Source organism: Lytechinus pictus, unplaced genomic scaffold (genome assembly GCF_037042905.1).
Source record: "Lytechinus pictus isolate F3 Inbred unplaced genomic scaffold, Lp3.0 scaffold_20, whole genome shotgun sequence".
Lineage (NCBI taxonomy): Eukaryota > Metazoa > Echinodermata > Echinoidea > Temnopleuroida > Toxopneustidae > Lytechinus > Lytechinus pictus.
In genome coordinates, this window is record NW_026974141.1 from 968,582 (window position 1) to 991,746 (window position 23,165).

At 35.5% G+C, this 23,165-nt stretch overlaps 2 protein-coding genes across 2 annotated transcripts; both read left to right on the forward strand.

Moving 5' to 3' along the window:
* Nucleotides 1–1,454: 1,454 nt before the first annotated feature.
* On the forward strand, nucleotides 1,455–10,937 carry LOC129282949 (uncharacterized). Its single transcript, XM_064114849.1, has 7 exons — nucleotides 1,455–1,654; nucleotides 2,480–2,595; nucleotides 3,192–3,261; nucleotides 3,782–3,898; nucleotides 4,814–4,996; nucleotides 6,847–6,957; nucleotides 8,232–10,937. The coding sequence occupies exons 1-7, from the start codon at nucleotides 1,499–1,501 to the stop codon at nucleotides 8,418–8,420; spliced, it is 942 nt and encodes a 313-aa protein (XP_063970919.1). The 5' UTR covers nucleotides 1,455–1,498; the 3' UTR covers nucleotides 8,421–10,937.
* A 3,160-nt stretch (nucleotides 10,938–14,097) lies between these two features.
* On the forward strand, nucleotides 14,098–22,571 carry LOC129283232 (retinol dehydrogenase 8-like). The gene is made up of 6 exons (XM_064115012.1): nucleotides 14,098–14,525; nucleotides 16,032–16,307; nucleotides 17,612–17,791; nucleotides 18,661–18,754; nucleotides 20,442–20,544; nucleotides 21,560–22,571. The coding sequence occupies exons 2-6, from the start codon at nucleotides 16,043–16,045 to the stop codon at nucleotides 21,758–21,760; spliced, it is 843 nt and encodes a 280-aa protein (XP_063971082.1). The 5' UTR covers nucleotides 14,098–14,525; nucleotides 16,032–16,042; the 3' UTR covers nucleotides 21,761–22,571.
* Nucleotides 22,572–23,165: the final 594 nt, after the last annotated feature.

The window sequence follows — 23,165 nt, forward strand, 5'->3', positions numbered from 1 at the left end:
CCTTTGAAATGGAATTCTGATTATGTTATAGATTTTACATTCTTTTCAGCAAATTTTGTTTATCTTATTGTTTTTCATTCATTTCATTTCGTTCCGTCCTTTGCTTTCTTTTATTTCCCCTCGGCTGTGAAACAAGCACCTTCGTACGTTAGTGCTTCAACATAAAGCTTAATGCAGGACGGGTCCATATAGGGGGGGGGGAGTTATATAGGGCCCTTTACAAAATACAGATGAAGAGCCCTACTACATGGGGTCTGGGGCAGAGTCCCCGGTAGCTTTGGAGAATTAGCCAAAGTAAAGATTAAGAGGCTTTTTATGGCTTGCTATAGCATAAAGATTTACTAAGGTTGGGACATTATAAAGCATATAGGGGATATGTCGAGCTGCCCCAGCTAAGGATTTTTATTGCCCCGATTGAGACCTGTTATTGCATAAAATATAGCAAGCTTTATACGCTTCATACACAATGTTATATGTCATCAATCTTTCTTCCCGTTCTTTATTTTAAATCATCGTCATCCCGGTCATGTTAGTTCTTCTCTTTTTTTGTTCTTTTCTTCCCATCGTTTTCCACTTAAGCTCATTCCATTCTACCTTCATTGCCCGCTTTTGTTTTCCCTTATCCCCCTTCCCACGATTCTTTCCCGTGCCATTTTGTCATCTTTTAATTTATTTCCCTGTCTTACTAATCATGCGAATTAATGTATTAGTCTTTCAGGATAATTTTGTTCTTTCTAGTATGTTCTTCTTTCCTTCCTTTTTCCGCTTTATTCATTTTCCCTTGTTATGTTTTAGTTTTCCTTTTCCCTTTCCTTCCCCTTCCTTTCTTTCTTTCTTACTTTCTTTCTTTCTTTCTTTCTTTCTTTCTTTCTTTCTTTCTTTCTTTCTTTCTTTCTTTCTTTCTTTCTTTCTTTCTTTCTTTCTTTCTTTCTTTCTTTCTTTCTTTCTTTCTTTCTTTCTTTCTTTCTTTCTTTCTTTCTTTCTTTCTTTTTCCTTCCTTTTCTCCATTTCCCGTTTTTGTATTTACCAGATGGAACCCGCCGGGAGCTTGGGGGGGGGGGGGAAGCTGCCCCCTGTCCGTTAATTTGTTACATCACTGTATTGGGGGGGGGGGGGGTAGGTTTGATCCTCCGCAGAGTAGCAATATATAGGTTTTCGTGAGATTTTGTAGCTTAAAACTTGACACCCTCCATGAGCGAAATTCCAGATTTTTTGAAAGGACGCTACACGTACGCACTCATCGAACTTGACCGTTGTTCTTGACCGGGTCATCCACAACATGTAACGAAACCGATTTCAAACCGACCGATGGTATGTCATTGGGGAAAAGCGTTATAACTAGATTGGTCGATCTGTTATTGAACCGTCAATCCGGGGACTTCCGACCGAGAATCGTGTCACAAACAATTTCTTCGTCAAACCTTGGGTAGAATCGAATCACTTACTGGCAAAAAGGCACTCACTTCGGACGAATATACTCTGACCTGCTTTGGGCAGGATGGACAAAGTGCCTCTAATTGATTTTTCAGCTTACAGTCTGGATCGTGAGAGCCCAGATCCAGAAAGGTTTCAGAAGCTTATTGATGAAGTTCATCAAGCTCTTACTACCATCGGGTTCATGTACTTGAAGAACGTCGGGATTCCAGTTCAAAAGGTAAGGGTATAACTTTGTTTGGAACATTGGTTGGTTTCCCGACTTTATTAGTATGCATATTTTGATATAAACTACATTAAGATAATATAGGGTTGTTTGATATATGTGCATTACTTTGATCTCGGAGCACTCGAATGGTATTAAAATGATCATGTGATAATATTGATAATGATGATAATGATTATGATGATGATGATGATGATGATGATGATGATGATGATGATGATAACAATATAGCGCTTACTATTACCCTGGCTTCAGCACGGCTACCCTGATCGGACGCTTGAGCATTCAAAGAATTCTTTCCTACCGTGTACCCATTTACTACACCTGGGTGGAAAGTGACAACGCCTTGCCAAAGGACGCGAGTGCTGCGGTGTGATTTGCATAGGCGGCGGAAGAGGTCCCCCCCCTAAATTTGACGTGGGGGGACGGTCCCCACCTAAATTTTTAGTTGATAACCTTTTTTTTTGGCTTGTCAATTTTGCTTCCTGCGTCCCCCCTAAATTCCGGTGGACCCCCTAAAAAGTTTCTGGTCCCCCCTAAAATTTGTGTTTTTTTGCTTGTAATTTTTTTTTGCCTGCGTCCATCACAAAATTTCAGGTGACCCCCCCCCCCTAAATTGTTTGGCTTCCGCCGCAAATGGTGATTTGAAGCCCGGACCTTGTGGTTCAAAGTCCGGAGATTTATCCACTGAGCCACAATGGGTTCGATATTGAATTGGTAAAGTAACCCGGGAAAAACAACAGTGGTGACAGTATGGTTCCTTCAGAAACACCATAACTTCGACAAATTGGCTTTTCATTCTCCTTCTTATATATTTAGATTAAAGATGCCTATTCTTCCTCCATGAAATTCTACTCATTACCCGGGGAAGAAAAACACAAATATGCTGGACCAACGGGAACAAACCACGGATACCAACGGATGGAAGAGGAAAGGTAAGAAAGGAGGAGGATGAAAAGAGAAAAGGAAACAGACATGAGAGAGCAGAAGAAAAAGGTGAAGAAGATTATGATGATGAAGAAGAATATGATGATGATGAAGAACAAAATATGATGAAGAAGAAGAAGGAGAAGAAGAAAAAGAAGAAGAATAAGATGATGATGATGATGAAGAAGAAGAAGGAGGAGGAGAAGGAGAAGAAGAAGAATATGATAAAGAAGAAGAAGATGATGAAGACGAAGAAGATAATGAAGAAGACGAAGCCAAGTAACTTAAATAAAAGAAGTAGAAGCTGGTGATGAAGGTCAAGCAAATTTAGGTTAATTTTCTTTCCATTTGATTTAACTTCAAAATGAAGTAATATGTTTCGCATTAATTCACCTGAAATATTTGAGTGAGTAGTAATCCAATTTTTGGACTTTCAATTCGCATTCTATTTTTTTAGTAAATTATACTTCTTACTTATAGATGCTTCTGAACCCAGGCTTAAACCTTGTATCAGTTTCATGTTCTGTTAATAAGTCACTCAAAAATTATATTTGCATTCTATTGAAAATTTCAAGTAATTATACATTTTCTCTTTAATTTTCAGGACGAATCCGGATGTACTTTTCAAAGATCTGAAAGAAGTGTTCAACTATTGTCCAGCGGCCGGAGAAAAGGTAATATACGTGGTAGAGCGTTAACATAGGGCGGTACGCAGGGAACGATTTTTTTTTTACAGGGGGTGCTGGTTTAAATATTGAATAGCAAAAACAAGAACAAAAACCAAGAAAAAAGGTTTTCATTTTAAAAAAATGTAGGGCGTCTTTGTTTCATTTTGGCCATTGACCATTCCTAACATTACCAAGGGGTGCTGCCTTTGAAAAATAACACACGTAGCACCCCGCTCCCCAGGGCCATGACGGAATGGGGGGGGGGGGAGGCGATGGTCCTTATTAAAAATAGTTTATCATTCATCTTATTTAATCTATCGCAGTTATTCAAAAGTACAATTTTTTATGTCCATCTCTTTGTCTGTCTCCACAACTCCCCCCTCTCTCTCCCTCTCTTTTCCCATTTCTCTCTCTCTTCTATCTCAGTCAGCCCTCTACCCTCTTCACACCTCCCTCCCTGCTCCCCTCATCATCTTTAACGCATTTGCCATTCTGCCCTCACGAAATCACCTTTCTTTCGATGTAGACGTTTCCAGAGAACGCCCTACCAGAGTTTAAATCGTCTCTGATCGAGCTCTTCAACGCGATGGTTCCCCTTAATATTAGAGTGATGGAGGTCATGGCCAGAGGCTTAAAACTCCAAGTAAGTTTATTGTTACCATGACAACGACGATGATGATGGTGACGATGACAATGGCAATGATGATGATTACGATGATGACGATGAGTATGATGATGGTTACGATAGTGATGATGGTGATGATGATGATGATGATGATGATGACGCTGGTGGTGGTGGTAGTTTTGACGGTGATTGTGACGACGAGGTCGACTACGACCATTGATACTAATGGTGGTGATGATGATGCTGATAGTGATGACTACGACGATGATTATGATTGTGATGGTGATGATAAAGACGATCGTGATGATTATGTGGTGTTGATGATCACAATATAATGGTGATATTTCATAGTGTTGCATGACGCTGTTTCTGTTTTCATAGAATATAGGTATTTTCAAAGATATACATAATTATGTAGAGCATTTGACTGTCCTGAACAAAAATCTATGATGCTTTTTAACAAGGATGTCAAAATGATAATGTTCAACCCTTCAATATTTAAAATAAAGAGTTTTCTATATTAAAAAAATAGAAAAAGATACTGGAAGCTGGACGTTCTACATTCTAAACTCTGGTGTTTTCAGCATTTTTCTTTGTAAATTTTACTCTATATATTGAGATATAAATATCTCCAGCCTGGACCATTCCTTTAAGCAATAACTTCCGATACTAATCATAGGGCCTTTTCACACGTGAATCTTGAATCATCATTGTAATGATGATTGCTATTGTAATCATGACTGTGATCAGCGTTCGTGATTCTAATCATGTTCTAATTCGGTTTCACACGTGATTAATGTTCATCATTAGCCTTATTTTTCACTGGAATCATCATTCAAATTACGATCCTTTTTTTACCATGTGAAAGGGCGGTTAGTAATCCTTAACCGGTATTTCAAAAAAGCATTCTTTTCTCCCATTCTGTTTCTTTAGGACCCGCACTTCTTCCAGGACAAATTCAAATTGGCGGGAACATCAAAGAGTCACACCACCCTGAGGAGTGCGTATTACCCCTCCCTGGAGGGTGTAGAAATAAAAGAGGGTCAACTCCGTTGCGGAGAGCATTCTGACTATGGAGGCATTACACTCCTCATACAGAACAATCCCGGTCTCGAGGTAGGCTGACAGGAAAGGTTTTTGCATAGCGATGTACGGAGGATTCAAGAACAGATATTGGGTGATTTCAAGTTCGGTGTTCAGTGTTGGTATTGGTGTTGAGAGCGTAAAAATGCCGCTGAACCGAGCCCCAACATCGAGCTGGGTTCAGAGGAACGATACGGATTACGTTATCGATAGCAAATTGACTTAACGCCTCTGCGCTGCGCTGCTAAATCAACTCAACTTCACGCGAGAAGTATCGACGACGAAAATGAAATCGGAGAGAAATGCATGAAATTCTCATCGTACAGAATATAAATGCTTTAATCAATTCAAGAATTCGAAAGAGTGAACACTATTCTTCATCAAAATATATAAAGCTCAAATGATTTGTACTCATCTTAACTGTAAAAGCTAATTTTACGGGGATGTTTCATCGTGTTCACCGCCTGTTCGGGCTGTTCACGAGCTTGAGATTGCCAACACCAACACCAACATCGAACTTGAAATCATGATTTTCCCAATCCCTGGGGGTTGGTGTTGGAGGATGGGGAAATTGCACGTAGATCGTCAACACCAGCCGCAGTGCTGGGTTCAGCAGACGACATTCAACACCATCCCTCAACACGAACTGCCGGAAATACGTCATATTTTCCGAGGTCAATCCCAACACCAGCCTGATTTTAAGTACGATGTTGTTGCTGGTGTTGGTGTTGTCACAACACCAACACCAGATATCAACACCGTACTTGAAATCATCCATTGCATTGTCGAATGCCTGTCATGACAAAACGTCTTTGTCGAAAATTGGTGAATCAAAACAGCAGATGAGTCCTTGACTTTTCGTCAGCTCTGCAACTGAATCCTTAACTCCTGCTCCGGTTCACAAATTTTCGGCAAAGACCTCCAAGTCCAGCTGTTTGTTGTCATAAAATATGGCATTTTAATTATTGCGTTCGTGAATTCTCCGTACATCGTTGAGTGAAAATTCCTTTTATACTTATAATACACTCGGAACCGAGGGAAATTCGATTTTTAAGAATGTGAATAAGGGATACAACTTTTTAAAGTGAAAATGTGAAATCAATATTTCTTTGGGTATATTCGACATAGGGGGGGGGGGGGGTGTTGCAAGAAAATATTTGCAATCGATTGCAAATTTTCTGTGTTATTTTACAATCAATAGATCAATTTTTATTTAGGTAGGAAATCAGATTACACTCCATTGCAAGAAGAAGATCAATAATCAGTCACAAATTTACAATTAATTGCAAGATATGTAATTTATCTAGGGACCGAAAATGGACTTGCAATTCATCTAAAGTTTCTTGCAACGCCCCGATAGACATCATGAACGATATAAGACACTCGGAAACGAGTTGTCTTGAACAGATGAATGTCACACGGAACCGAATGTCTTGAACCGATGTCTTAAACAGATGAATCAACCTCGTTGGCTTTTTGTCGTTGCACAACTTAGCGTTATGGCTTTGCTCGCGTCGATGGGGGGGGGGGGGGGGGGGGGGGGGTGCGTAAACCGAATTCTCTCATTTTTAAAAAGTAATATCGGGTAACATCTTGAAATCTGATTTTAAAGATATTTATCATTAGGGATATCTTTTTTTCTATATGGCAATTAAGCTATTCCGTTCGGAAATCAGGTTGTTTTTATTATTACGAAAGAGCGGATTACGTTATTCCGCGACCTGACCGATGTTTGGGAGAAAGCATATTCTTGCTGGACATGCAACCGTTCACATTATAGGCCTTTAACAATGTCCTACAAATCCATGGTGTCATTTTACTGTATATTATGTATGATGAATGAATGATGACGTGGGTCTTTTTAATACCGCGATTTCTTTCAGGTGAAAAATGTTGACAACAATTGGGTACCGACACCACCGATAGAGGGCACTGTGGTTGTTAACATTGGAGATCTAATGCAGAGATGGACGTCAGATATACTGGTCGCGACAGTAAGTTTGATTTTCTCGTCATTGTTCCGAGTTCAACCCAGGTGGGTGTTTCATAAAGCTGTTCGTAAGATACGAATGACTTTACGAGCGACTGGTGATCCTTTCTTATGCTATGTGATATCCCTAATAGTTTATGACCTAAGAACATGTTCCAGTCGTTCGTAAAGTCGTTCGTAACTTTACGAACAGCTTTATGAAACACCCACCTGATGAGGCGAATAGGTACCAGGGGTCCGTTTCATAAAGAGTTACAACTGTTGTACCTTTGCAATTATGGCAACTACCATGGCAACAGGGCTCAGCAGCCAATCTAAATCAAGGTTACCATGGTAGTTGCAACTCTTTATAAAACGGGCCCCTGGCCTTAATTCCTTGAATGCACTGAGCGCTCGAAGCGGCAGCTTGAGCTAAAGCAGAGGCAATAATAGTCATTATAGTTGCACTTATCATATCCCTTGGAAGAGGTACTCTTCCGGCTAGTAATGGATTTTATCACCCCCCCCCCGCTTTCAATACCTACTATTTCTCTCTCTCTCGGTCTCTCCACCTCTCACCCCTCTCTCTAACACACACCCACTAATCTCTCTCTCTCTCTCTCTTGACATTTCCCTGTAAAACTGTTTGTTTGTCCCCCACCCTTTGCGATAAATTACTGAAAGCATTCGGCCCCTGCTCCAGAATGAACCCGTCAATGCTTTCTTGTTTTAATATCACTTGGTTAATAGATTTGTTTACATAACCAATTTTTAACTTGGACCAATTTATGTGCTCTGTAGTCATGCAAAACACTTTACATCAGAAGCATAATCAGACAAAAGAAGAAGAAAGAAATCGAGGGGCCAGGAATTGCGTGTGAGGTAGAATTTCTAGAAAGTTGCGAGCGAGCTAAGCGAGCGAGTGAAAATTTTGACCTTTTTATGTAATACAAAATTTAGGTTTTTGTAGATGTTTATATACATTTAAAAAAGGTATCAGATTCCATCTATTTTTTTTTTCTCCCTTTTCTCCTTTTCAGGTCGTGATTTTTTTTATTTTTTTTATTTTTTTTTATTTATTATTATTATTATTATTTTTTTTTTTTTTTTGGGGGGGGGTTCATGCCTCCATCTGTACGCCAATGCTTTTCATCATATTCAAATAGCATTCTTTGTTTTCATCCATTAGCTTTAAACGACATCAGAGAGATCAAAACTAATTTCGTAATCAAACATTTACCCAAAAGTTTACGACGTAAGAATACCAAATAAACTTGTTTTATTTGTCCTCTCTTACAGAAACATCGGGTCGCTATCCAAAGTGATCAAATGGAACTTAACCATGATCGCCAGTCCCTGATCTTTTTTGGCTACCCGGATAATGACGTAATAATTGAATGTACTGACGGGACAAGCAAGTACCCTCCAATTGACAGCACCGAATATCTCTTTTCACAGTTCCAGGCAGTCCGCGCTAAGAATAATTGATAATAGATGTCTTTTATCTTGGGCAACCAGTCATATCTATTATTTTCGTCATCATAAAATTTCTTCGATTTTCACTGTAAATTTAAATTTAATACTTTATATTAATATATATATATATATATATATATATATATATATATATATATATATATATATATATATTATATTCAAAGTTTTTTTTTCTCACTCTCTCTCACTCTCTCTCTTTCCCTCTTTTTCTGTGTAGACAGGGTTGCCACCACATGAGGGGGGGGGGCAGGACAGGAGTCAGTTTCCTCATATGACTCTCAAAGTAAAGAAGCCCCAAAAAGAGATAAAATAAAGAGAGCAAGGAAGAAAGAACGATTCAGAGTATGAAGGAATAACTCTGGGTGGAGTAACTCACGTCATGTGCACCCCCCTCCTCAATGAAATATCTTGACGCCGCCCTTGACCCTTAAAACAAAACCAAACAAAAAAGGGAATCAATGTAGAATGTTTACCAAAAGAGGTTCGTGAAATATATTTTGCCTTACATACATAAAGAGCAGCAGCAACATTTAATTTCAGGACGATGCAATTCATTTAGCGCTCGTCACAACTTCCAACGCACTAATTGTTATCCACACAATTTCAATCTTGGAAAACTGAAGTTTTATGGAATTATTATGGAATTAAGGGTAACGAATATGCTTGGATGAAAGCGTATATAACAAACAGGAGACAATCTGTCTAGTAAATAATTGTATCAGTGAAAGTGTAAAAATTAGATCGGGCGTCCCACAGGGATCCGTATTTGGTCCATTAATATTTTGTATTTTTATCAATTATATATGTAACTTGAATTTGAATGTTAATTCCAAAATTTGTCAGATGATACTGCTCTGTTCTGTTATGATGTATTATCTAAGGAGGTTAAAAAAAATCTGCAAAGTGATTTTGATGTTATCTGTAATAAGCCAGTTCGTAGTTCCTTTCTGCGCATGATCAAAAAGATTATACGCATGATCAGAGGAAGGTCATTTGTACTAAAGTGACATGGTGGTTTAAAATCTAATGAGACAAGCACCAACTTTGATGTCTTGATTATTTATATATTCTTTTGAATTGTGGTTTTCATTTACATCCACAAAAAAAAAATGCGTCCACGAACGACTGGTATTTCACAGTTTGCCAAGTACATTGTGCAACATGCAGCTATGATATGCATTCAAAGTAGGAATGCGACAAATACCTTCATAAAGGGTTCATTGGTGTGCTATTCTAGTCACCTGGTCTATTCAATCTATTCATCCTGCTATGTAAGGCAAGCTTACGTAATATCTTGCTTTGAAATCTGCCTATCATAATGAAAGTTTTAAAAGGTCATTTGACCAAAATTGTCCCTGAAGTAACTACGAACTGGTCTATTGGCACAACCTGTAATAACGATATACATTTGCATCCAAGAAAGATAAAAGTCATGGCTTTTGGTCATAGGAAAAGACTGAAAAATTATGTTTTAAAGATAAAATATAGAAATGAACCCATAGAAAATGTAAATATCATCAAATACTTGGGTGTAACACTTGACTCTGGCATGACGTGGGGATAACCTGTATGTAGTATCATTTTTAAAATATCTTGCACGATAGGTTGTATAAGCTAGAGAATCAAACAATTCCTTCCACCTAGGATTCTTAAGAATTTATAGTTTGCCATGATTTTACCTTACATTGATTATTGATGCACATCTTGGGGAAGCTCTGCAAAAACCAAGAAAAGACAAAAACTGCAGAATAAGTATACCTGAATAATTCTGAATAAGGATTATCTTACTCCCCAACATGAATTGTTGGCTACACTCAAATGGCAAACGTATTAAGTATCAATGTTGTGTTCTTGCTTTCAAAATACAAAACGATTTAGCCCAGCCTATCTGGAACCACTTATCTGCAAACGTACTAACTTATAAACACGATACTCTGAAGTCTGAACAATGTCCCCTTCGAATACCCTGCCCAAGGAAGGATTATAAAAGAAAGTTTGAATATGTTGCTGCCGTCTTATTTAATTCGCTCCACTGTAAAAAAAAAAAAAAAAAAAAAAAAAATGCACGTCCCTCCATGCATTAAAAAACATTGAAAATCACTAAAGTTCTGACTGTCATACATGCAATAGCACTGGAATAACTTGATGATACAATGATTACATAATACTTGTTGATTCACTCTATATGTATGTAATGAATTCTATTTTTACTTAATTATATGTTATATGACACCTAGATAGATCCTTGCGATTTGATTGGTTGTTTGATATCGTTCATTCAGCCCATTTTGCAATGACGTCATCAACCGTGCAATTTTGTATCCATTCATCGTGCAATTTTGGATCCATTCGATTTTGTCCATTGCACTCGCGCACCGAGACTGCAGCTCTTTGCATGCAGCTCATGCACCAGCAGTGCGCATGTTGTAATGACGTAAAAATCACTGCAACAGACCGAACTCGCACTGCATGAGCATGTTTTGCATCGAAATTCATGTATTTCATATGGAGGGGGGGGGGGGGAAATCATTTTTTAGTTGTCATATAAACCAAATAATGAATGTTTTTTCATTCGTGCAATGGACAGAATACTTCATTCGGTGAAAGATGAAATAATGATCCATTCAACTCGGCTACGCCTCGTTGAATCGATCATTTCATCTTTCACCTTATGAAGTATTCTGTCCATTGCACTCATAAACATTCATTATTTGTATATTACATGCAAGGAATTGCTATGATGTTGAGTTATTTGTTATTGAAAATGCAGGGCGCCTTTGTAAAGCAGTTTTACATAACTGAACAAGCCTACCCTTCAGTATCAAATAAAGAAAACAAATAAATAAATAAATAAATAAATAAATAAATAAATAAATAAATAAATAAATAAATAAATAAATAAATAAATAAATAAATAAATAAATAAATAGAATAAATAAATAGAATAAATAAATAGAATAAATAAATAAATAAATAAATAAATAAATAAATAAATAAATAAATAAATAAATAAATAAATAAATAAATAAATAAATAAATAGATAGATAGATAGATAGATAGATAGATAGATAGATAGATAGATAGATAGATAGATAAATAATTGTTATGGTAAACTCGCCTCACTCAGTAATTTATGTAGTGTATATATTGAACCCTTGTTGCTATGAAATCAACCAGGTTTATTTTACTGTTTTACGTTTTTGCTCTGTTTCTTGTCATATCTTCTCATTTTATTTTATCTTTAATTTTGGTCGGCTTCCGAGGGCTATGGTCAAACAATCATTATTCATGCAGGTTTGATTACTGTTGAAGTAGGTAATTAATTACTTGGGTTTGATTCTTCAACAACAAAATAATTATCGATATTTGTAAATGATAAACTCTGAATGTCAAAGCTTTTTTAAGTAATACGTAGATGACTGTGTGTAAATCAATTATATTGGATCTAATATGATTCTAATTATGAATTGAAATATAATACAAATCATGTCTTTCAGAAGTATGCTGTGCCCTTTTACCAGTAATAAAAATGGAAATGATGCTAATTATGATAGTAATAATGAGATGCACTTAAAAAAAACCCCAACAATTTACTCGAATTTTAATAAATGCACTATATCAGAGGGTATTTATCAGAATTTATCTCTTCAACAGGTCAAAATGAACAGATTATATTCGTTGAAATAACATGATACCGTTCTCATGGTTCTTTTCAACAAAAAACTTCATCATTTGATATAAATATCATAAATTCTCCTAGCTCTATTTGAAATTTAGAAGATTCTTGTATTGTACAGTGTTTGTGGTAGTGGTCGTGTTGACATGGTTGATGATTATAATAAGAAAATGAATTATTTTTACTAGTTCGTGAGACACAATAAGACGAATATGGATGGAAATGTAACTAAAGATTTTATCACAAAGGAAATAAAACGTATATAAAACAATGTATTTAAAAATCGACTCAAAACATATCTTTTCAATCAACATAAGAAAACAAGTAAGCTGTTGAAATGACTAGCTATATGTTATTATCTTGTTATATTGCATTAGTATTGATAATTACCGCTTAATATTGTACACTTGTAATTCATACTTTGTTTCTATCTACATTTACTACGTTTTACTTGTTTTATTGACCTCCAATTTTAGTTGTAAAGCGGTTAAAAACTTTATTGTATTAAGCGCTGTATAAAGGCTCCATATTATTATAATCATTTTTTTTCTTCTTCTTATTATTATCATTATCATTTTTATTATCATTATTGTTATTATTATTATTATTATTATTATTACTATTACTATTATCATTATTATTAAAGAGAAACGAATAATCATGATAATGCTGAATCGATAATCTTCCTCGAAGCCCCCCTCTAAGTCTTTAGAAGTGTAACGATATTATCGTTAAATAAGCCAGTTCACGGTTAGCTCATGATCAACTTTTCTCCAATGACCTTTGTGATTTTTCATTAGGATAAGCACTATCATTTTCAAATGTAGATGTTGCGTAAGCTTTACCGGTAGAGTATTCAAATTCTAAGAACAAAAGGCATTGTATAGACCAGGTGACTAGAATAGTACATCGGGGATAAAGTTTGGAAATCTGTTTTATTGTCTGCCTTTGGCACATTTGACTATTGTTTAGGCTACTGTCAAATACCAGTGATTATGAAGGCTCTATTTATTACTCTTCAGCTTGGATGTGATAAATATTTTGAAAGGAATACATGAATAATCATCAAATCACAAATGCCTATGTCATTGAATTTGAAAGCCACCTTCATGGTTGTCTCCAATGACCCTTTTCTGCTCGTGCGCAGTTTACAACTGTGAACAGGCTTATTGTAAATCATTAATGATTGATGATGCAATGTTAAACTGCCAAGTCATCCTGTAGATTGATGATTGAACATATAGGCCTACCCCACACATCTTGTTGTCTTTTTCCTTATGTTTAAATTGATTTGTATTACTCGTATGTCGTGGTGGTGACCCAACCACAAATTTTACCAAGAACCTCCAGGGGCTCCTATAATCCAACGTTTATTTTTTTTTTCAAAATCTGTTATATATGTGTATTTAATTATGACTGACCGATTGATTAAAGTAAATAAATTGAATTGAATTTGAATTATTGACCAGTTAACACTAAACAGTCCTAGTTATTCTGGTTGATCATATTAGCCGTATTACATCTCTTTTCTCTCTGTCATATCTGTAATCATTAACTGCTGATGGACATTCTTTATGCAGCACCCTGCTGATGTTGATCTCCGATATAAGCGGAAGAAGAAGAAGATTAATATGTTTTCCATTTGATAATGTCGGTTAATTGTTACATATAAAGTGTTTTGAGGTATTTTTTATTGGAAATTTATATTTTTTCTTAAATTTCTATAAACCTGGGCTCCGTAACACAAAGATTAGCGGTCAATCGCTAAATGAACTGACCAATTAACATCAATGTTACAAGCGCATTTGGTTTAAATTACTGACCAGGGACCAATCAGAGCGGTTCTTACATATTTGCAATCCATCGCAAACCTTTGTGTTACGGAGCCCAGATTGACACTAATTACAATAATTAATTATTATGATCATTGCAGCACTGACTGGAATAGACGACAAAATTATAAAAGAGAGAGAGAGGGAAGGGGGGATTTTACAACCGTGATTAAAGAGGACGGCAAAGAAGGAAAATGGGGAAGAGGAGGGAAGACGAGTTTACAAAGGAGAGGGGCTATAGGCAGTGCAGAATCTGTAATATGATAAAGAGTCCTCAGTAATTCAATTATGTCGCCTTCCCTTTCCCATTGAAAATTCCTTGCCCCGCCCACAATGGCCCCGCCCCTTTGCAAGACATGTCGTGATTTACGTTTCCATACGATACCCATAGTATTCCAATCTATCAATCCGATCTAATTCCTGTAGGATCTACTTTGCATAATCTCTCGGAGCAAACAATTTATCGATTTTGTTACATAACTCGAAAAGGGCGAAGTCTCGAAGGCACATGAATAGATTTCTCCCCCATTATTCGGTGTGTGTGCTGTCCATTTGCGGTAATATTGGAGACGTATAGAACAAAATAGGTGAGTCACTCATTTTATTTCCATTGTTATGGTCATATATACCACTACTTCTACAGCAAAAACAATAACTACTACTACTACTACTACTACTACTACTACTACTACTACTACTACTACTACTACTACTACTGCTACTGCTACTGCTACTGCTACTGCTACTACTACTACTACTACTCCTACTCCTACTACTCCTACTACTGCTACTACTACTACTACTACTACTACTACTACTACTACTACTACCACTTCTACTACTACTACTACTACTACTTCTACTACTACTACTACCACTACTACCACTACTACTACTACTACACTACTACTACTACTACTACTACTACTACTACTACTACTACTACTACTACTACTACCACTTCTACTACTACTACTACTACTTCTACTACTACTACTACCACTACTACCACTATACTACTACTATACTACTACTACTACTACTACTACTGCTACTACTACTACTACCACCACTACTACCACTACTATTACTACTACTATTACTACTACCACCACCACTACTACCACTACTATTACTACTACTATTACTACTACTATTACTACTACTATATACTACTATACTACTACTGCTGCTGCTGCTGCTGCAGCTACTATAATACTAATTCTTCTATTTCTCCTACTGCTAGTACTACTGCGCATTACTGCTATATTACACAATACAACCACCATCATTATAATACTGCTTATCATTAGTATTACTGCAGCTTCTTTACATTCTATAAGGTCTACTCCAGGAGCGGATCCGTGGCACCTAGATCACACCCATTTGATTTTTTTTCTTGTCAAAAAAGTTTGTTTGGTGCTAACCTTATCTTTTTTTTTTGGGGGGGGGGGGTTGGGAGGGGCTTGTCATATTTATTTATTTTAATTGTTATAGTTTTTCTTAATTATGAGTTTTTATTTTTGTTTATTGATTTAGATATTTTTTTTACTTTATTAATATTATTATTATTATTATTACTATTGTTAATATTGTTATTATTACTTATTATTTTTATTCCAATTACTTTTTTTTTTGGGGGGGGGGGGGTTGTTGATGAAATCACCCCTACCCATCTTCTGGTAAGTCTAACAATCGTATAAACTTGATCTCCCTTATTTGCTGCACAGTGACATTCATTCCAAATAACTCTCTTTTCTATATGTACTATTAATTGTCCATATCAGTTTTCTCGAAAAACAAGTGCTATTTATTCTCCGTCGAGATTTTGGTGCTGGTGATGGTGGGGAGTGGTTGGTGGGTGTTTGCATTTTGGGGGTGAGAAGGAGGTGGACTTGCAACAAAGTGGAAACAGGGTACATTAAAGATCGATATAAAACTTGTAAGTAGGCCTATATTCTTTATTACAAATTGATTTCAATGTGTTTTAATGAGAGAAAAAAAAATGAAATGAAAGAACAAAAATATTCTTGTCAATTAAAATGAATTAATGAATCGCCCAAAATGTCGCTCCTTTTCTTAAATAAACACAGAGTTGGGAATCATGGCTCCTCTTATCACCCTCATCTCCGGCTGCTCCACCGGGATCGGCATGGAGCTCGCGGTCAGGTTGGCCAAGGATCCAAACAGCAAGTACCTGGTCTATGCCACGATGAGAAACCTAGGAAAGAAGGACGCCCTCACGGAGGCTGCGGGTGACAACCTCGACAAGACACTGTTCATACGTCAGCTTGACGTCACACTAGATGATCAAGTTAAGAGCATCTATAATTTCATCATGGAGAAACACGGGCGTATTGATGTTCTAGGTGAGAGTGTGTTTTAACCTATTAGCTCATGAGCAACTATTCTCAAACCATTTTGCTTATTTTTGTCAACATCTTTCAAAGATTATACGTAAAGCTTTCCCAGACAAAGCATTCAGGGGTTTTCAGCTTCTAAGAAACAAAGATATACATACCATAAACAAGTCGACTAGAATATATCATCAGTGATCACATCTGGAAATCGTATATTGCATGTTACATTTATTTTTAGCAAATAGGTTGTCTTTGGGCTAAAAATATCAATAAGACCTACCATTACCATGGCACTTGTTCTGCTGCTCTTCGGTTAATGAGGCGAAAATGACTTTTTAAAAGGAATAGGCCCTATAATCACAAATGCTTAAGGCAATGAATTTGACGACCATCTTGAATGTTTATCCCAAATAACATTTTTTATAATGTGCAGAATTCATTTACGAAAAGGTCTATTACCTGGATAATTACAAACTATATCTCTTCCCGAATACTTATTTAACAATGGTTAATATTATGTTGGCTGATGGGGCAACGAACACAAGATCTGTTTCCAGAATGATGCCTGATTGCCATTCTATGAACTCACAAATATGGAATAAATGGGATTTTATTCAAAAGTACATCTATTATGATAACGCCAAAACTTCGTTCCATCCCATTGTAAAAGTCCAGAATAAAAAGTGTGAAATTCAAGTATCAGAGTATAGTATCAAGTTTCAAGTGATTACAATGCATTGGGAAATATGCGCTTTTACCTTTCACTATAAGAGGTTTTCGCATCCACCAGTGACGTGAGACGTCCCTACATCCACGAAAATGTATTGTCAAAAGCCCTTCATGATGACGAGCGACTAAGAAGTCTTTGTCGAAAATTAATGCATCGAAACAGCAGTTTCGTCCTGGACTCTGTAACAAACGACATAATTGCAACTTTCCGTCAGCTCCGAAACTTAGGGCAAAACTGCTCTTCCGGTTCATCAATTTTCGACAAAGACCTCCCAGCTATTCATTGACATTTAAATCACATTTTCAATACATTTACTGTGTCCTTGATTTTTTTACGTCACGGTTGCCAAAGTTCCCTTATCCGATTATTTCGATTATTGCTACAACCTAAATATGTTCATCTTCTAACTTTTTTTACTACAAAGGTTTGCTTCGCCAATCCTAAAATTATAATTTCCCCTGAACTTCAATACCGTCCTTACTTTTTATCAAAGAAATGTTCTCTTAATTTACAAGCACACTTTAAAGAAACCAGGTTTCCGATTTAAAAAAAAATAATTTTCTTCTTATTTTTTTTGTCTCAGTTAACAATGCTGGATATGGTTTCTTCGGACCTCTGGAGACGATGGGTATGGATAAAGCTAAGATCATGTTTGAAACCAATTATTTTGGTACAGTTAGATTGATTAAAGGAGCTCTACCAGTCATGAAGAAACAGAAATCCGGTAGTATCGTCAATATCAGCAGCATTGTCGGACATCTTGGTAGGTCATAAATTACAATTATTTTTGCTTCATTTAGACAGTAAGGATGCTATGTTATTATATATATATATATATATATATGTGTAAAGTTATACACGTACAACAGCATTGGCAACTCTTTTTATTTAAATATTGTAAAGAAATGGATGAAGAGAAGAGAAGGGTAGATAGCTCTGGGGAACCTTGATTTAAGCTACGCCTACCATTGTTCTCTTCATCCATTTCTTTACAATATATATATATATATATATATATATATATATATATATAAACATTCCACGTATTGGCAATAATAAGACATCGGAAATGCGAAACAAATGACACAAGAATAACGCTGTTTACTATATAAACTTTGTAGCAGTTGTTTAGCAGTTACAACAAACGTTTTAAATTGAAAACAACAAATTTTTATTTTTAATATCTTAATCTTTAAGGATGTAAGGTTGCTTAGAATTTTAACTCTACCACTTTAACGACAATATTCTTCGCTGAAGAGTATAGGAACTATATAGTCACCTGACAAAAACTTTATTTTTTGTCGTTTAAAAAAAAATACCGAATTGAAAGCAATCGCCAATCAGTCTACATCAAATTCCGTCAAACTGTCAAATAAGCCTATATGGACAAATATCATAGGGTACGACATGGTGATATTACGTAATTTGGAAGTTATATGAGTAAAGGGGTTATCGCACAAAGTCGTTGTATCCGTTTTCTTATCATTCTATTCTCGATATCAAATATTGCATTTAGTTAAAGGCACAAAATAATCACGAAATCAAATTCTTTGTCATGTATATTATAAATATTTTTTCCACTATTTCTCTAACCCCCCCCCCCCTCTTCCGGATACCTCTCTACATCTTAAGGTATTCCGTTTATGGACATGTACAACGCTAGTAAGTTTGCAATGGAAGGACTAACCGAATCATTACGGCCACAACTCAAAGAATTTGGAATAGGGTAAGTGGTATAAACCAACGAACGTAGAGGGTGTCAAAACTGTGCAATGCCGGTTGGCGCGCTGCCGGTTGGTTGCAAACAAAACGCCCTCTGCATTCGTTGGTTTAAATGTATGAAATATGAATTACAACTAAACTACCCCTCTGATATTGTACATATATATATATATTTAATATATAATTGAATGTTTTAGGGTTATATAGCAGCAGTACAGAATCAAACAAGCGGGGTTGATCATCTTTAATTTTGAAAAAAAATTAGGCCTAATTAGTTTGTGGTATAATTCTTTTCTATTTTTCATCGGTAGTTAAAGTAGAATCATTAACATTATTTTGTCTGATTTTTTTTACATCGTTGTTAAAGATAAATGAATAGAATTGCAGACAATGATTTCATGAGAAAGTTTCTGAATCCAAGGTTATAATTCTCACGATCTCACTATGTAGATCAATATAGATCTGGAATAGTTACATACATGTAAACTGAGCTTCCGATTTCATGAAATCTAAGCTGAAAGAAGATCACACTGAAATGCTGAAGATCACCAACAAAGAATTATAAGCACATGTGGAATAATATCTTATTGCTTGGAAAAATATAACATCTGGCAGGATTACGATGCCAATTTTGAGAATTCCTCAGCAATAACACAATTTCTCCCATGCAGAGTAAGTAATTTTGGCAAACTCATTTATTCATAAGAAAAGACACTTGAGTGGTTGATGTATTTTTTTAGGTACCACATTTGGTGGGTGTTTCATAAAGCTGTTCATAAGTTAAGCGCGAGTTTATGAACGACTGGTGATTCTGTCTACATGGTATATACCAAAATGTTAATTGGCGATGGTTAAGCGCCTAAGTAAGGTTCACCAGTCGTTCCTAAAAATCGCTCTTAACTTGCGAACAGCACTATGAAACACACCCCTGGCATTTCTCGTTAAAGGACAAGTCCACCCAATTAAAAACTTGGTTTGAATAAAAGGAGAAAATTCCAACAAACACAACACTGAAAATTTCATCAAAATCGGTTGTAAAATAAGAAAGTTATGACATTTTAAAGTCTTGCTTACTTTCACAAAACAGTTATATGCACATCCTGGTCGGTATGCAAATTAGCAGACAGATGACGTCACCCATTCACTATTTCTCTTGTATTTCATTATATGAAATATGAAAAATTCTAATTTTCTCCTCGTCATCGTGTGGAACAAAATTTTATTCCTCCCCGAACATGTGCAATTACCATGACTTTAACAGTTTGTGATTATATCAAGTTGGTCGCAATTGCCAATTCTGTAAAAATTGAAATATTGTATAATTCAAACAATAAAAAACAAAAGAAATAGTGAGTGAGTGACATCATCGACTTTCTCATTTGCGCATCAATGAGTTGTGCATATAACTGTTTTGTGAAAAATAAGCAAAATTTAAAAATGTCATAACTGTCTTATTTTACATCCGATTTTGATGAAATTTTCAGTGTTATGTTCGTTTGATTTTTCTCTATCCATTCAAATCAACAATTTTCTGGGGTGGACTTGACCTTCAATGTTTAATACTCGATGTTTATTTTCAATCATACATGAATTTATGATTGATGTATAATACATACCGTAGATTCATCAATTAATTTAAAACAAATATTTTAGTTTCCCAACTCCTCCATTTCGATTAATTTATTTCGCAGTATTAGCACTGTGCAGCCTGGGCCCGTATTGACTAAATTTGGAGAAAATATGATGGCGATCTCTGATTTAGATGAGAACAGTGTATCCGAAGATACAAAGAAGGTAAATTTCCATCTAACGAACGCAGAGGGAGGGTGTCAACGCCCTTCAGCCACAGTAGTGTTAACGCCCTCTACGTTGCTCATCCGTTTTCCTCTATTCTTATGATAATAATTAAGATTACCACAAATGAACACACATTGCTAATTACGTTTGTCTCGCCTGCATAGCAGATATTGAAATTACATATATGTTTATATATATTTACATGATTTGATTTGATTTGATTTATTTATTTCGACATTCCAATAACAAGAGTATATTTGCTTGTTTGTTTGTTTTATTTTTATTTCTGCGCTCACAATACAATATCAAAAATATTTACATTGTTTGTAATATACAAAATAATCCATAATGTATAAAATATAAACATAATACATACTTAGAAAAAAAATGATGTAAACATAATACATAATTAGAAAAAAATGGTGTGGGCTCATACTTCACATTTTAATGATAAAAAAGGAACACTAACAAATGAACGCAGGAGACCGCCACCATCGTGAGCGGTTAAGCTTGTAATTGATGGCGGCCTCATAAAAAAGGGTTTGTGACTAAGATTGGTAATTACTGAACAAGTGGGTGCAAGTGTAATCATTTTTTCTTAACATAACATAACAGTACACAAATTACATAATGAATAACATATGCATATACACATTCTAACAATCTAATTGAAATATATTTCAACCTGATAATTTTTTTTTTAATAATTATTAAAACAAATAGCAGAAAAAAAAAAATATATACATATATCATGTATATCGACATAATACATTTTGAAAAGTGGGAGACCTTCACCTTAAGCTTAGAGTTTGAATTTGATAAAGGCCTCAAAAGGAAAGGGGAAAGAATACCAGACAAATATTGCAATATATATATATATATATATATATATATATATATAATTATTTATACATAATAATTTATATTTAATAAATTAAATTGAATTAGCTTGTTTTAAATCAAAACTACGTTTACCAGTCTTATCATCATTATAATTATTGTTCTCCTGCAGCAATTTATGGAGTTTCGGAAGATTATTAGCAATCCCGACATCCTCAGTCCTCAGACAGCCGAGCCGGTCATTGATGTCATCGTTAAAGCCATTGAGGCCGAGAAACCACGACTACGCTACCCAACCAGTCCGAATGTAGGTGATTGGTTAGCCAAGAGATACGTCACAGAAGATGTAACGGGCACGGAGAGTTGGTTCTAAGATCAGCACGTGTCCCGTCCGGGGCGATTTTTTTTTCTTACGGAAATGTCGGCCTTTTATCTTTCTGTATACCACAGATAAGCCGTTTCGGAGTCTTTGAATTAGGCTACATGGCATTGACTTCTGTTTTGTCCAAAGCCTCCCCTTTTTTTTCTTTTTCAAGTAAAAAATTGAGAAATTGTTAATCTTAAGTACTTGCCTTTACATTGGGATTGGAACCTGGACATAGCCATTGCGCAAGGATTATCCCATTGCGCTACGCTGACCGGTTTTACTCGAATCATTGCCAATTAATTTAAATCTTTCCGGTGATGTCGGGAAGAAAATGTTCGTAGGAAAAAATAATCGCGTCCAGGGCAAAGGGACGTTTTTCCTACAAGTCCCGTTTCATCTGTCAGTTACCATATATAATAGCAGTGTTTCTCAGCCAATCATAATCAATGAAAGTTGTCAAATCTGACAACTTTTCGGACAAAAAAGGTGTTGGTGAAACGTTCTCCTTCGCGGTTTCCTTTTCACAAATATTTACAACTATGTAACTTTGTCATTATTATACGTGTCATGGTAACCTTAATTGTGATAGGCTGCTGAGACCTGCGACCATTGTATTGGTCATGATTACAAAGTAACCATATTCGTAATACTTTTTATGCCAAATAATATGTATATTATGTTTCAAGTAATGTGTTTCATAAAGCTTTTGGTAAAGTCACGCACAACTTTAGCATCTTATTAGGTGCAAAGTTTAACACAAGAAAGTCTTTCAAGCCACGGGTAACCTACACGAGCAACTTTATATACGCCCCCCCCCAAAAAAAAAAGAAGATAATAATAATGATAATAATAGATAAAGTAAATAAATGAATAAATAAATAAATTAATTAATTAATAAAGTATTATAATAATGATAAATAAAAATGAATTGATAGTAACACTAACATTAATAATGAGAATAATAATAATATTAAATGAATAAATAAATATATAAATGAATGAATGAATAGTGATGATAATAACATTATTAATAAATAAAATAATCATATTGATAATAATAGATAAGTGAATAAACATAAAAAATTCCCTTATTTTGTTGTGTTTGTTCTGTTTCATCGTCAAACTGAGAATATTTCGTTATTGTTTGGACCGAAATAAATAAACGATTTTGAATTTAATTATGAATCTGTGACGTACATGTGTGTCATTCCGTGTTTGCAGCCCCAAGCCCAAACCTTTGTAACTACTATACAGTGCAACCCACAAAAAACGAAACCGAGATTAAGCGATGATTTATCATAACTTAATCACAAATACAATAGACCTGCCAATGTAAAGCTTAGAATCTCCTCTTTCATCTGATATTCCTCATTCCCGCATGAGTGAGCAAAAACAATTTGAAGAAAGGATA

Coding starts and splice junctions, on each gene's coding strand:
- LOC129282949 (XM_064114849.1), top strand. CDS start 1,499: ATGGACAAAGTGCCTCTAATTGATTTTTCAGCTTACAGTCTGGATCGT. Junction 1,655..2,479: donor TCGGGATTCCAGTTCAAAAG/GTAAGGGTATAA, acceptor TTATATATTTAG/ATTAAAGATGCCTATTCTTC. Junction 6,958..8,231: donor CAGATATACTGGTCGCGACA/GTAAGTTTGATT, acceptor CCTCTCTTACAG/AAACATCGGGTCGCTATCCA.
- LOC129283232 (XM_064115012.1), top strand. CDS start 16,043: ATGGCTCCTCTTATCACCCTCATCTCCGGCTGCTCCACCGGGATCGGC. Junction 16,308..17,611: donor CGGGCGTATTGATGTTCTAG/GTGAGAGTGTGT, acceptor TTTTTGTCTCAG/TTAACAATGCTGGATATGGT. Junction 20,545..21,559: donor TATCCGAAGATACAAAGAAG/GTAAATTTCCAT, acceptor GTTCTCCTGCAG/CAATTTATGGAGTTTCGGAA.